Source organism: Octopus bimaculoides, chromosome 22 (assembly GCF_046866305.1).
Source record: "Octopus bimaculoides isolate indiv1 chromosome 22, ASM4686630v1, whole genome shotgun sequence".
Taxonomy (NCBI): domain Eukaryota; kingdom Metazoa; phylum Mollusca; class Cephalopoda; order Octopoda; family Octopodidae; genus Octopus; species Octopus bimaculoides.
In genome coordinates this window covers 21,640,110-21,652,886 of record NC_142949.1, presented here as the reverse complement: position 1 = coordinate 21,652,886, position 12,777 = coordinate 21,640,110, and the positions used below count along the sequence as shown (strand labels likewise).

Sequence of the window (12,777 nt, the reverse complement as noted above, 5' to 3'; positions counted from 1 at the left end):
GAACATTCTAGTGAAGTTGAACATCTTATCTGGCCACCACAGACCCCAGATCTCAATACTATTGAACATTTATGGAGCATTATAGAAAAACAGTAAGGAGTCGATATCCTCCAACATCATCACTACAAGAACTGGAGACTGTTTTAGCTGAAGAATGGACAAAAATTCCTTTGGAGACAATTCAAAAATTGTACAAGTCCATACTTAATAGAATTCAAACTGTAATTACTGCCAAAGGCAGTCCTACCCAATATTGAAATAAATTTGTTTGAAATTTTAAGGTGTTTCCATTATTTTGTCCAACCCCTGTATATTCATTCTTCATTTGTTTATTGCTGTTCTTAATTTAACTCATGTCCATTGTCTGGAAATCTTTTGTCACACATCTGTAACTTCTTCAGCGACACTTTCTGTCCTCATGTGTGCTCTTGCTCTGCTTAGTCAATTCTGTTCTTCTATACAAGGAACACATGTGATCTACTACATATCGCCCATCAGATGTTCTGAATCACACAGGCAAGTTAGAAGACTGCCTAGTAAAAATGAAAGGATTTGCCTAAATGTCTCTTTACACGAGATATCAGTATATTAAGTCCCTAATGCAAGCCTTATGTGACAAACCTGTCTCAGAACACAAGGCCAATACACAGAAAAACAAGATCCCCAGGGAGAGGAAAATTGTGAGAAAACGAACAAAGATTCCAAACTGCTTATCTCAAAAATAATGAAAAGTTTGTCTTAAAAAAAAAACACTGATGGAGACAAAGAAAAGTCTGCAACAATACCATGAAAAAGTGAAAGTAGATGAAGTCCAAATTATAAAAAAAACATAAAACACTAACACTTTCTCAAATTTTGTCAAAGAATGGCCTCAGTACACATCAAGATAGGGTCCCTCCTCACAGGAAACCCAAGGTAGAAAAATTGTATACTGAATGAACAGTTCAAAAGGGTTTTCACTACTTAGTTAGGATAGAGACAAGTGAAGGAACCAGCAGAGTTCGTTACCGCTACACCTGTAACCTGTGAAGCAGTAATAACTGATATAAACTTCAAAGAAAACGTAATACTGCCCATAGATGAGGTAGAAACAAACTCATCTGCTGGTCCCAATGGATTCCCAGCAATCCTTCATAAGTCATGCAAATGAGTACTTGCAAAACTACTGCAGCTTCTTTTTCAGAGCTTTCTTGCAAGCAGTAAGCTCTCAGGCAGACTGAAGGATGGAATAATATGCCCTGTTCAAGGGCGGTGAGCTGGCAGAATCGGTAGCATGCCGGACGAAATGTTTAGCGGTATTTCGTCTGCCGGTAAGTTCTGAGTTCAAATTCCACAAAGGTCGACTTTGCCTTTCATCCTTTCAGGGTCGATAATTTAAGTACCAGTTAAATACTGAGTCGATCTAATTGACTAGCCTCCTCCCCAAAAATTTCAGGCCTTGTGCCTGCTTAGAGTAGAAAAGAATATGCCCTATTCATAAAGGAGGAAGTAGAGCAGATGCTAAAAACATAGGCCTGTCTCTCTCACCTCACATATCAACAAAGTTATGGAACAAATAGTCCAAAGGAAACTAATTGTGTCCCTTGAAGAGAATGGCTTGCTGAATGACACCCAGCATGGTTTTTGACCGGATAGGAGCTGCCTGACACTGCTTTTATAGCACTACGACCAGGTGTTAAAATGAATCTTTTCTGTTTGGCTGCCAAGATTTCAAAAATCAAAGTTTATTGAACATATGGTACACTTATGCATTTTTCCAACCTGAATTGCTGGAGTTATTTCAGTTTTTCCAGAAAGGTTTTTAAAAATAAGTTCCAGTCAGGAAACAAGATTTGGAAGCGGTCATTTTGTGCTTGACAGCACATTTTGTCAACATCCTTAAAATAACATTTGTGGTTTTATATGAAACCATAAACAAATGAATTACACATGACATAACCCCCTCATAACTTTATTTTTTGGAACTTTTAGAAAATTTTTGCAAATTTGTATTCTACACACAGGACTTCATACAATTATGCCCCATCCCTCAAAAAAAAAAAAAAAAATTGTGGGGGTATACGATTTAAGGCTTATTTACCTATTATTTTTAGCACACCTGACAAAAAAAAAAAAACGAGTAAACGACACATTTTTTGTAGTTTTAAGCATTCAATATGCATTTAATGTGATAAACAGCACATTACAAATCAAATATTTCTCAAAATAAGAAACTTATAGCACAAACTTAAAAGATTTATCCAAAAACAAAATAGCACATTACAAATATAATATTTTTAAAAAACAAACATCTCAACAATCTTCCCAGGACCAACAACTTTAACTGGATGACAGAGCAGGTCCAACACACATACTTCCCTAACATAGCTGTTATAATCAACAGCTGCACAATGGTTCATCTACAGTTCTTCAACACAAAACCAGACTGAAGTCAACTCTTTAACCCATGAGTAAAGGAAAAACACTACAGTCCTAAGAGGAAGAGTGCCACCCTCCAACTAGGTGTCTTTCCTCACTGACACAGACTCCATGCATCCTGGGTATGTGCATCACCAATACATATACCCACCATGACTTCTTGTACTTATAAGATGCTTCTTCGTTTTGTAGAATTTTCTTTTGCAAGTATGAAATCGCATCCTCCTCTGGTGCATGATTTAAGGCCTATTTGGCTGCTACTTATGACAACCATCTCAATGACTGGTTAGTGGTTGGGGTAACTAAGATGTTACCACAAATTTTTGTGTGAGGAATGCAATAAGGAAATGGGACATCATTTTAACATTACCACATTTCTTATTGTTGTGAGTGAAAGCATTGAGCTGCAGTGTCTCTATCAAAATATATACAATACTCACATGAAGACTTCATAGAAAATACTGGAGTTAACACAGCTTAAGCAAAACATTTTGTAAATAACAAGTATACGTTGCTGAACATGTGGTCTGAGAAATAATAGCAGTAGTCATAACATTTCAGTGTAGCTCGTGTATGCTGTCCTGGTGGAGGCAAAGAGAGAGAGAGAGAGATCCGTGCTTCTTGGCATCATAGCAGTGAGAGAGGGAAAAAAGATCACAACCACCGGAATATATAGATGACAGCTGTGACACTACCTGGTGGTGTTTACCAGCAAAGGATGTAATTCAGCAAAATAAGCTAGTCTACTACAACATGCTTTCTCACAGACAAAAGTGTTCTTGTGCTTGGCTTGTTACTATGGAAACAGGCATGAATGTGTCTGTGGCTAACCACAAATTACCCCAAATTTTCAAACTTTAATAGCTAATAACTTATTTATTGATTTATGGCAAAAATGATTTTCATGGCATTGATTAGCATATAAAAGTGTATCATTACACTGAATATGAAATCAAACAGAAATTGATCTTGGCAGCTAAAATGAAAATATCCGTTAAAACAGTTGTTCAACAACTCAAATGTGGATATGATATAGCTTGACTTCGCAAAAGCCTTTGGTAAAGTCAACCATGGTATATGTCAAAAGCTATATGATCTCAGTACAGTAGGAAAACTTGGAGAGTGGCCACATGATTTTTTTAAAAGTTAGAAGCCAGGCAATGGTGGCCAATCTCTTATCTAAGAAATTAGCAACATAAGTAAAACGTTACAATCAGGAACTATGTCACGTTACTCATTAATACTAAGCAACACACACACACACACACACACACGTATTTTATAAGTGCCATACATGAGACTCGGACCTTCAGTCGGTTTGATAGCTTTCTGCTGATATTGTGTGTCTACACAGATATGCATTCTGTCATCTGCTGTGGTTCTTTCTCTCTCGTTTCTTTTGCTAAATCTCTCTTTTTATTTGTGCGCGCACGCATTCTTTTATGTTTCAGCCAGTTGATGCCATACTGGGTCGCGCCTATACACAAACATTTTTTAGGTGTAGGTGCTAGTATCTTAAAGGGGCTGCTATCAAACTGCAAAAATACATGCAAAGTAAAAAAAAAATGTACTTTCAAAAATCCTCTTTAGTCTATTTGCTAAGTTTTTCTATTTTTTAAAAATTTGTGAACTGGCAAGGATAAAAAAATTGAATGAAATACTATAAATGTCTTCTTGTTAAAAGTAACGACAACACATCTGGAGTTAAGAGCGAGCTTTATTTAATTGTTTTCTTATAAATATAGCAACAGCATGTACAAACAAGTGTTTTATAAGCTGAAAACGAATGTCCCAAAAAGATATTACTTGTATGACTAGACAAGATGAGGAAAACTTATTTAATAAGCAAGGGATCACGATGTTCGGTTTCACTTTCCTATAAATCTTTGGCCTTGAAGCATAGTAAGTCATTATGTCAGTTTTATAAAGCAAATCAAATTCAGTACTTGTCAATGATGTGTCAAGTGGTACTCAGGAAATGAATTCGTCTATTATACTTCTTCACAGAAGCATAAACAAACATTTATACGAAAGTCGTTGAGTGAGAAGTATATTCTCGAAAGCAAAATGCCCTCAATAAGCACTAATATCCTCGAACATTGTTTACAAGATTTCCTTTTCTGCATCTCATAAAAATCGCTGTTCTAACCTTCGTGTCTTGAGTTCGAACGCGAGCGAGGTTGTTTGTGGTGCCTTTGACGCAATATGGAAAGGAATTTGATAAAAGGCTTCAGCTGATATGAAACAAGACAGTTTTACAGAACATTATTACAATGCTGGGTTCGAGTTAAAAGGTTATGTCAACAACCTTACATAATCCACTTGTTAAAGGCAAAATAAACCTTCAGCGCTATTATATTGTCATCAATGCAAAAATAAATTCTTTTTCATAGCATTATTTTCCAGATTAGAGTCAAAACAATTTTAAAAATCGTCTTTATGATATTTAAAAAAATGTTTGCATCTACATTTTTTTCATTGATAAAGATGAGGTAAATAGTCCGATAAAAAATTATAACCCGTTTGACAACTCATTTAAAAGTTTTCCAAGTCAATATATTTTCACAACTCAATAGGCTTTGTTTATTAATCGATGTTTTAAAAAAAGTACCCTGCAATATCTAGTTGACGTAATAATTTTTTCTATAGGAAAATAAAAACCAGAATTATGTACAGACAAAAGGAGCAATCGTTAACAAACAAGATGTTTAACACCGAGTCAACCATGAGAATGCAGACATGACCAAAGACACTCAAGCTGTGATCATCTTGATTTTTAGAGGCATCAACGTCTACATTACCCAATGTAACCCCTTATTTAAGATAGTAGGATGTAAAGAAATATGGCTGTTGTTTCTGGTAAGTCGATCTACCACGTAGAGGATCTCTCTAATTTCGACTTAAAATTCTGACACTACAATCGCGTAATTACAAACTTTTCACAGTTAATCTGCAGATCATTCAAATTACTTTTAAGATTTAGCTATCTGTGACTTTGCTTTGATTTTCTGTCAAATAAACACGAAATAAAAGAAAAAAACATCAGCGATGATTTTGCTTCTTACATTCAGCATATTTCAATTAACAACCATATGTCAGAGCACGTGTGTGTGTGTGCGCGCGCAAGCGCTGCAACCACATGCTTCTTCTGGGTGCTGTGTAATAAGCTAGCTACACGTTGCAGAAATGGTCTTTTTGCAAGTAAGCATAACAAATATATATATATATATATATATATAAGAAATGCTATGACTGAAAGTCCGATATTGTTATCTAAATATTCCTCTCACTGACATTCACACACACAACACACACCCGTTTTACACTTGTTGCTAAGTGATTCAACGTTGAATTAGAACCCAACGAACTGCAATGGTTATTTTCCGAGACAGAGTGTTGCTAAGGCTATCTATTTACACACACACAAAGAAAGAAAAAAGGTTGCTTGCATATCTTTCGTAGAATGAGTTACTGCAACAAAATATCATCGACCTTTCCAGCGGGAAACGCCCACTGTTTTGAAATCGTGTTATATCCTTCCATTGATAATATAATAAACACCTAAACCTGTAATATCACACATATATAGAGGCTATTCATACATATATATATATATATATATCCTACATTGACATTTGTTTAATGACCCAAAATATTAGTTTGAGGTACACGACTATATTTGAAAAACATACAACCCATCCCCTTGCCAAATTGCATTGCAATAGATTGTTTTAAATTTACAATCTAATTCGTTAAGTGCTATAAAATTTAAAATTCAAACAGTGTTTTGTTTCCTTTTAATATTATTCCATAGATTTCAATGTTAAACATACAAGTCTCTTAGAGCAGACTTTGCACTCTAAGTACACAGGTAACAGAGAGGGAGTGGATAAATAAATAAAGGTTACCTGTGTGATTGTTTCGTTTGGAAGATTGGATTTCGCGAAAATACTGAGGAAAAGCTCTCTGTCGACCCGCTCTTGACTTGGAGATATGATATCGTAAATTTCTCGATACAGAGGGGGAACAGAACCTGCTGCAGGTGGCAAAAAGAAAAAAAAAAATAAAGACCAGCTTGTTGTCATTCAATGAAACAGGTATGTATACAGACACTCACGATATTATGTATGGATGTGTGCACATTCAATAGGGATTTGTAAGCAACAAGTCATCTAATTTATGAATGACAAATGAAGGAAAGATGTTTTTATGTTCACAGGGAAATAATTTCTCGTGATCTCAGAAGAAAACATGGGAAATATGAATTCTGTAAAGCCTGACAACTTACCACACGACAGGTCCGACGACATCTTGAACGTTAAATATCATGTGATTGATAAAATGCTGTTAGCTGAAGATTTTTCCCCACCGCTTCGCATTTTCTGCTAAAAGTGCTTATTTTACCTCTTTGCACTCTAAATTCCTGATACATCATATTAAATACATTGCAATTCATTACATACGTAAATACCGCTTCAGTGTTGAACAGCTTTGTCTATACTTTATATTATATACGCATGTATGTATGTATTCGAATTAGAAAGCGTCACTGAAAGTTGTAACCATGGAATAGAGATTATCAAAACATTTGAAACAAGGGCAGACTTGTTTACTTGTCCTTTCTGAGAGAAAATATTACATATCTATATATTATTATTTTAAGTCACAACCGATAAAATATTTCTTGATTTTATTTGTTCCAGGATTTATTATTATGTGATTTCGTTTTAAGTTGTTATTTATATTGAGAAGAAGAAAAAAAAAATCCTCCTCTCAGGAACCATGCATTGATGTATTGACCTCAACTATCGCTGTTTTCGATCTGCAACGCACCTGTTCTTTTTCACTAATCAAAGGTAACTCGGTTTACAGTGAATTCTTTACACACACACACATTTATGTGTAACATAAAAGAAAGGAAAGAGGTTAGTAGAAACATTTAGGCTACGGTTTCAATTCCTGGTTGAAAATTCAGGAACTATTTCATATGAATATCTCATACCTACACAAGTGTCCTACCTCCCGACTTTGCTCATAACTTCCAGAAAAATGAATATTGTATAATGAAATTCTATTCAGATGTTGTAGATTCCGATTATATTGGAATTTATTGTAAGGAAAAAATTTCCAAGAGTAGGGAGAGGAGTTTCGGAGAATTCACCCGAGACAGCTTTGTTTCCTCATAACTTTCAAAAGAATGTAACTTTAAATTTCAAAAAAAAAAAAAAAAAATGATGTGTGACAGTATGTATGTGTGCGAGCCCACCAACTTTTTGTCTTTTTTTCATAAGTTATGAGGAAAGGAAGCCGACTCCTCTTTCCGCAGATTAAAAAATCTGTGAGCCAAACTGAATAGATCCGCTGCCTGAGCTCCATGTCTGTTTTGGTTTGATTTCTATATAGCTGGATGCCCTTCCTAACACTAACTACTTTATTGTGTGTAGTGGGTGCTTTTACGCAGCACTGGCATGAGTGCTTTATATGGCACCAGCACCTATGATTCCGCAAGATTAGAATCACTCAGCTGAAGAGGAATGCAGAGGACAGCCACAATTTTACTTAGCCTGACGTGCCTTCTCAAGCACAGCAGGTCTTGGTCCTTTGTCAGCCCCTCTGTGAAGTCCAGTGTCTGAAGATCCTTTCTCACCACGACATCCCACATCTTCTTGGGTTTACTCATTCCACAATTAGAGATCGGCACTTCCTGATGCAGCTGTCCTCATCCATATGCATCACATGACTGTACCACCACAGCCTTCTCTCTTGCACACTAGATTTGAAGCACCATCTACCCAGTTTTTCTCTCAAGTCACTTACACTCCGTCATATATGCACAACGACATTAACCATCCAGTGGAGTATGCTGGTTTCATTTCTTTGAAGCCTTTGCATATCCTGTGTAGTCACAGCCCATTTCTCACTGCCATGTAGCATAGCTGTTCCTACACAGGCATCATACAATCTGCCTTTCACTCTGAGGCGGAGACCCTTTGTTATTAACAGAAGGAGTAACTTGTTGAACTTTGCCCAGTTCTTTCTTATTCTAGCAGCTACGCCTTCAGAACAACCTCCACTATTGCTAACCTGTCACCTAAGTTATGTATATGTAGTGGGCTGGACATGGTGTGCCATATCAGGTCAATATGATGTAGCCCACTACTGAATGTAGTGTATAGATGTAATGCTTCAAGGTTCTCACGCTGGAGTACCAGTTTTTGTTGTTGTTGTTGGCACTCCGTCGCTTACAACGTCGAGGTTCCAGTTGATCCGATCAACTGAACAGCCTGCTTGTGAAATTAACGTGCAAGTGGCTGAGCACTCCACAGACACGTGTACCCTTAACGTAGTTCTCGAGGATATTCAGCGTGACACAGTGTGACAAGGCTGACCCTTTGAATTACAGGCACAACAGAAACAGGAAGTAAGAGTGAGAGAAAGATGTGGTGAAAGAGTACAGTAGGGTTCGCCACCATCCCCTGCTGGAGCCTCGTGGAGTTTTAGGTGTTTTTGCTCAATAAACACTCACAACGCCCGGTCTGGGAATCGAAACCGCAATCCTATGACCGCGAGTCCACTGCCCTAACCACTGGGCCATTGCGTCTCCACAGGAGTACCAGTAAACATTGAAGAATCAACACCAAGAAGGAAGAAATATTATTTACATATGTTTATTCTTTTGCCTGATAGGTAGTTAAAGAGACAGTAGCAATTCTAGTGATAGTGACAACAAGGTTGGCTCGCTTAGTAGTTTATAGTGTACAAAGAGGTTGTCTGTCAGTAGAGATTAAAAGAGTAAGGAATGCATGGTGCTGACTAGAAAGGATAGAGGTGGCATCGTCTTTCTTGCAGCCAAGGAAGGTGCTGCTCTTGGTCATGGTTGATGCAAAAGAGCATGTTGCTCCTTGGTCATAGCTGACACATTAGAGGAAGAGATAGGAAATTCTCTCTTGTTATATAGACTATGGTCAGTAATGTAGGTCAAACCTTAAAAAAAGGACTGACCTTTCCTTGACCAGCACAAATCCTAGGGGGTCAAGTGTTTCCTCATCAATCATTTGGTGTGGAGAGGATTTTCCCGCTCGTTTTGACAAGCAACAAGCAGGTGGATTTGGTTTCAAATCTCAGGCAGGGTCAAGCTAGATCCACACACACACACACACACACACACACACACACACACACACACACACACACACACACACACACACACACACACACACACACACACACACACACACACACACACACACACACACATATATATATATAACATCATCATCACTTTAGCATCCACTTTCCCATGCAATTATGGGAAAGTGGCTCATGAACATAGGTGGGTGTAATATTACAATAGCAATTTTGATCTCATATTTTGAAACTTTCTACATTTAAAATATTTTCTGTGACTAGGTGCAAAATGAGTTCCAGACCAATTTCACGGAAGAAAAGTAAGTAGATTTAGAGCTCTTCCCTTTTTCATTCCTATGTATTTATTTTGTATCGCAATTGGTGAACATCACTTTATTGGTTTATTGCATTTCTGATGGTAAGATGGAGAAGGGTATCAGTAACTAAGTACAGAACAAATATTGCAAGGAACTTTGTTTGAAAAGCACTAATTTTTCAGTTTCCCCATTGATGAAATAGTTATCCATCCATCTATACACACATCCACCCATTCATTCATCTATCCACCCCATACATGTATTAAGAAGATAAGAAATGGATACTTTCTTTCAGAATTAGAAGTCAGTCTAGCACAGGAAATATTCTCAGTAGTCTTGGTAGCTGTTCATCATATTCGTCACAGCTAAGCAAACTGACACACAATGCACCCACAACTGCTTCTTATTGTGCACAGATATGGCCATGTGATGAAGAAGTTTGCTTTGCAATCACCTACTTCCAGTTTTAATCCCACTGTGTGAAACCTTGTTCAAGTGTTTTCTGACTCAACCTGGACGAGTGAAACTGAGTGAAGGAAAACTCTGTAGATGCCTAACCAGTCAGTACACTGGTCAAGAAAATTAAATGTTTAATACTCATTATGAATACAAACCAGCTCATTTTTCATGCTGACTTCAAAATTTCACTCCTTTTGTATGCAGCATGTATCAGTTTTTCAGTAATTGTATATATGAAATCATTAACATAATAAATAAGGACGTTATTTGTAGAAAGTAAATGAGTTTATTGCCTTAAAAAATCATCATTATCATTCTACAAAGAGTGAAAACACAAAAAAATGGGTCAGACAAAACAAAGTTAGAACAACAGAGTTAGAAACATTGGGATTTGGATTTCCTGTGGCGTTCCTGATCTGATTGATCACGGTAAAGTGTCCAGCAGTAGTCAGCTAAGATACTGTCATTCCAGAAGCCTTGGTATCATTTCTCCATAGCACTAATGTCCTGGTGAAATCTTTCACCATTTTCATCAGACACTGCTCCAAGGTTATCTGCGAAGAAATCCAGCATTGTGATCAGATTCCCATTCTAATGACAACCCATCAGTCATAGTTTCTTTCTGTTTTTCTCCCACCTGACCTGGATAACCAGCAAAAAGATGAGGGATCCTGCTTGTCTTCTCATAAAGTCATAAAAAAAGATTAAGAGCAAGTTTTCTTTGTCTCCATTCATGTTGCAGCCCACCTTCAAGGCCACATGGTCCTTTGCTGTCTTAAAGCTCCTACCAGTTTTCTTTCAACTCTCGTTGACATATGTACTCCCTGGTAATGCATGAAAGTAGATCCCAGTTTCATCAGCATTGTAGATGTCTTGTGGCTGACATGATTTTCAACAGAAGCTGCATGGTTGTCTTGCGAAATTGATGGGCTCATTTGACATCAGCTTCAGATGCGTCACCCACAAAGTAAGACATGTTCAGTTTGTGTTCTCAAAAGAGAAAAATGTGAACTAGTGAACTACAAAGCTTACTCTTTAGAACTGTAAAAGAGATTTCAACAGTAAAACCAACCTTCAGATGCCTTAAAATCGTGTCTAGCAGCTTGAGGAATGGTGTTAGCTTTGTGCATTAGGATCAGGTTGTTGACGGGGACATTTTTCGAATGAATGAATTGAAACCAATCCTAGAGAGCACAGTCTATCTGCTCTTTCCCGTTTGTTGGCACTTTTTCTTTGATGAACAGCCATTATGTTCTTTGGCATGAAGGTCACCCCCATTCTTTAGTAAATTCCAGAGCAAACCTCTTGAAATTCCAAAACTCTGTGCTGCTTCCCACTGAGTTGTTTTCCCAAGAGCTCTTCAATGTTCTAACAATTGAATCTTTTCTGCCATGGATTTGTCTTGCCTTTCTCTTTTCATTTTGAACATTTGGACAACTTGTGTGTGTGTCTTTCTCTCTATGCAAATGAGGAATGACGTGTTTTTTTAGCCCTTAAATATTGAAAGGTAGGCTCCAGCAGCCTCAATCAACCAGCTGTCATGTGGTACACTCCATCATCCAATGAATGAGAAGAGTGCGTAATTTTGACAAGATGTGTAGTGGAGCCTGCATTTTTGCTTGAATGACAGGGTTGTGTGGTAGACTCCAGCAGCCGCCACCAGCTACTACATATTTATTGATCTATTTTTAGATGGTGGAGTGTACCACATGACAGCTGGCTGGCTGTGGCTGCTGGAGCCTACCTGTCAGTATTTAAGAGCAAAAAAAAAAAACACTTCATTTGTTCACTGCCACTTGTTGACAGTTTAGAAAGAAGCATTGATAATTGGATTTATTAAAGGATGGTTTGGATTTATTAAATAGAAGATTCTAAAATTCTGTCCCAACCCATTTTGGATATATTAAGCAGGTGGATTCTTTATCAGTGGATTTATAAAGCGGGGATCTACTACATGTATTTCAAATATTTTCTGATAACCAATTTCTTTATTCAACCATTTTATGTCTGGCCAAACTGGTTGTATTTAATTACTTTGTTGTAATATATGCACAGACTAATTCATGTATCTTTTTATGTATAATCTGTCTTTATGATATACAATTTCTCTGTCTCTCACTTTTTCTCTCTCGCTTGCTTTCTACCTCCCCTCCTTCTCTCTGCTTTTTTGTCATTCATTCTTTCCTGTCCACTTCTCTTATATTTTCTCTCTCTCTCTCCTCCCTCTCTTTGTTTCTCTGTCATTCACTCTGCCCCCTCAGTCTGTTCCACTCATATATTCTCTCTCTGACTCTCCTTTATACCTCTCTCCTCTTTCTATTTGTCTCTCCTTTTCTCTTTTCTTTCTCTATCTCTCTTTTCATTTCACTTTCCTCTTTTTCTCTCTTTTATTCAGCCAAAATAAAATCCTTTTCAAGATCAGACAGTGCCCCTACAGATAAAACTGCTCCAGATG

General features: G+C 37.2%; 2 protein-coding genes across 3 annotated transcripts in view; one reads left to right on the top strand and one right to left on the bottom strand.

The window, feature by feature from the left end:
* The window catches only part of LOC106867306 (sorting nexin-8), an 81,444-nt gene extending 74,702 nt beyond the window's left edge, over positions 1-6,742 (bottom strand). For both annotated transcript variants that reach the window (XM_089339804.1, XM_089339805.1), the window contains exons 1-2: positions 6,707-6,742; positions 6,327-6,454 (exon numbers count right to left, since the gene is read on the bottom strand). In XM_089339804.1, the coding sequence (XP_089195930.1) occupies positions 6,327-6,454; positions 6,707-6,728 (150 nt within the window). In that variant the 5' untranslated portion in view covers positions 6,729-6,742. The remainder of the gene's footprint in view (positions 1-6,326; positions 6,455-6,706) is intronic.
* Positions 6,743-6,809: 67 nt separating this feature from the next.
* LOC106867316 (uncharacterized) overlaps positions 6,810-12,777 on the top strand; it is a 60,237-nt gene continuing 54,269 nt past the window's right edge. The window contains exons 1-3 of the mRNA XM_014912156.3: positions 6,810-7,274; positions 9,829-9,866; positions 12,718-12,777. The exon at positions 12,718-12,777 is cut by the window's right edge and continues 30 nt beyond it. Coding sequence (XP_014767642.1) covers positions 9,836-9,866; positions 12,718-12,777 — 91 coding nt within the window. The 5' untranslated portion in view covers positions 6,810-7,274; positions 9,829-9,835. The remainder of the gene's footprint in view (positions 7,275-9,828; positions 9,867-12,717) is intronic.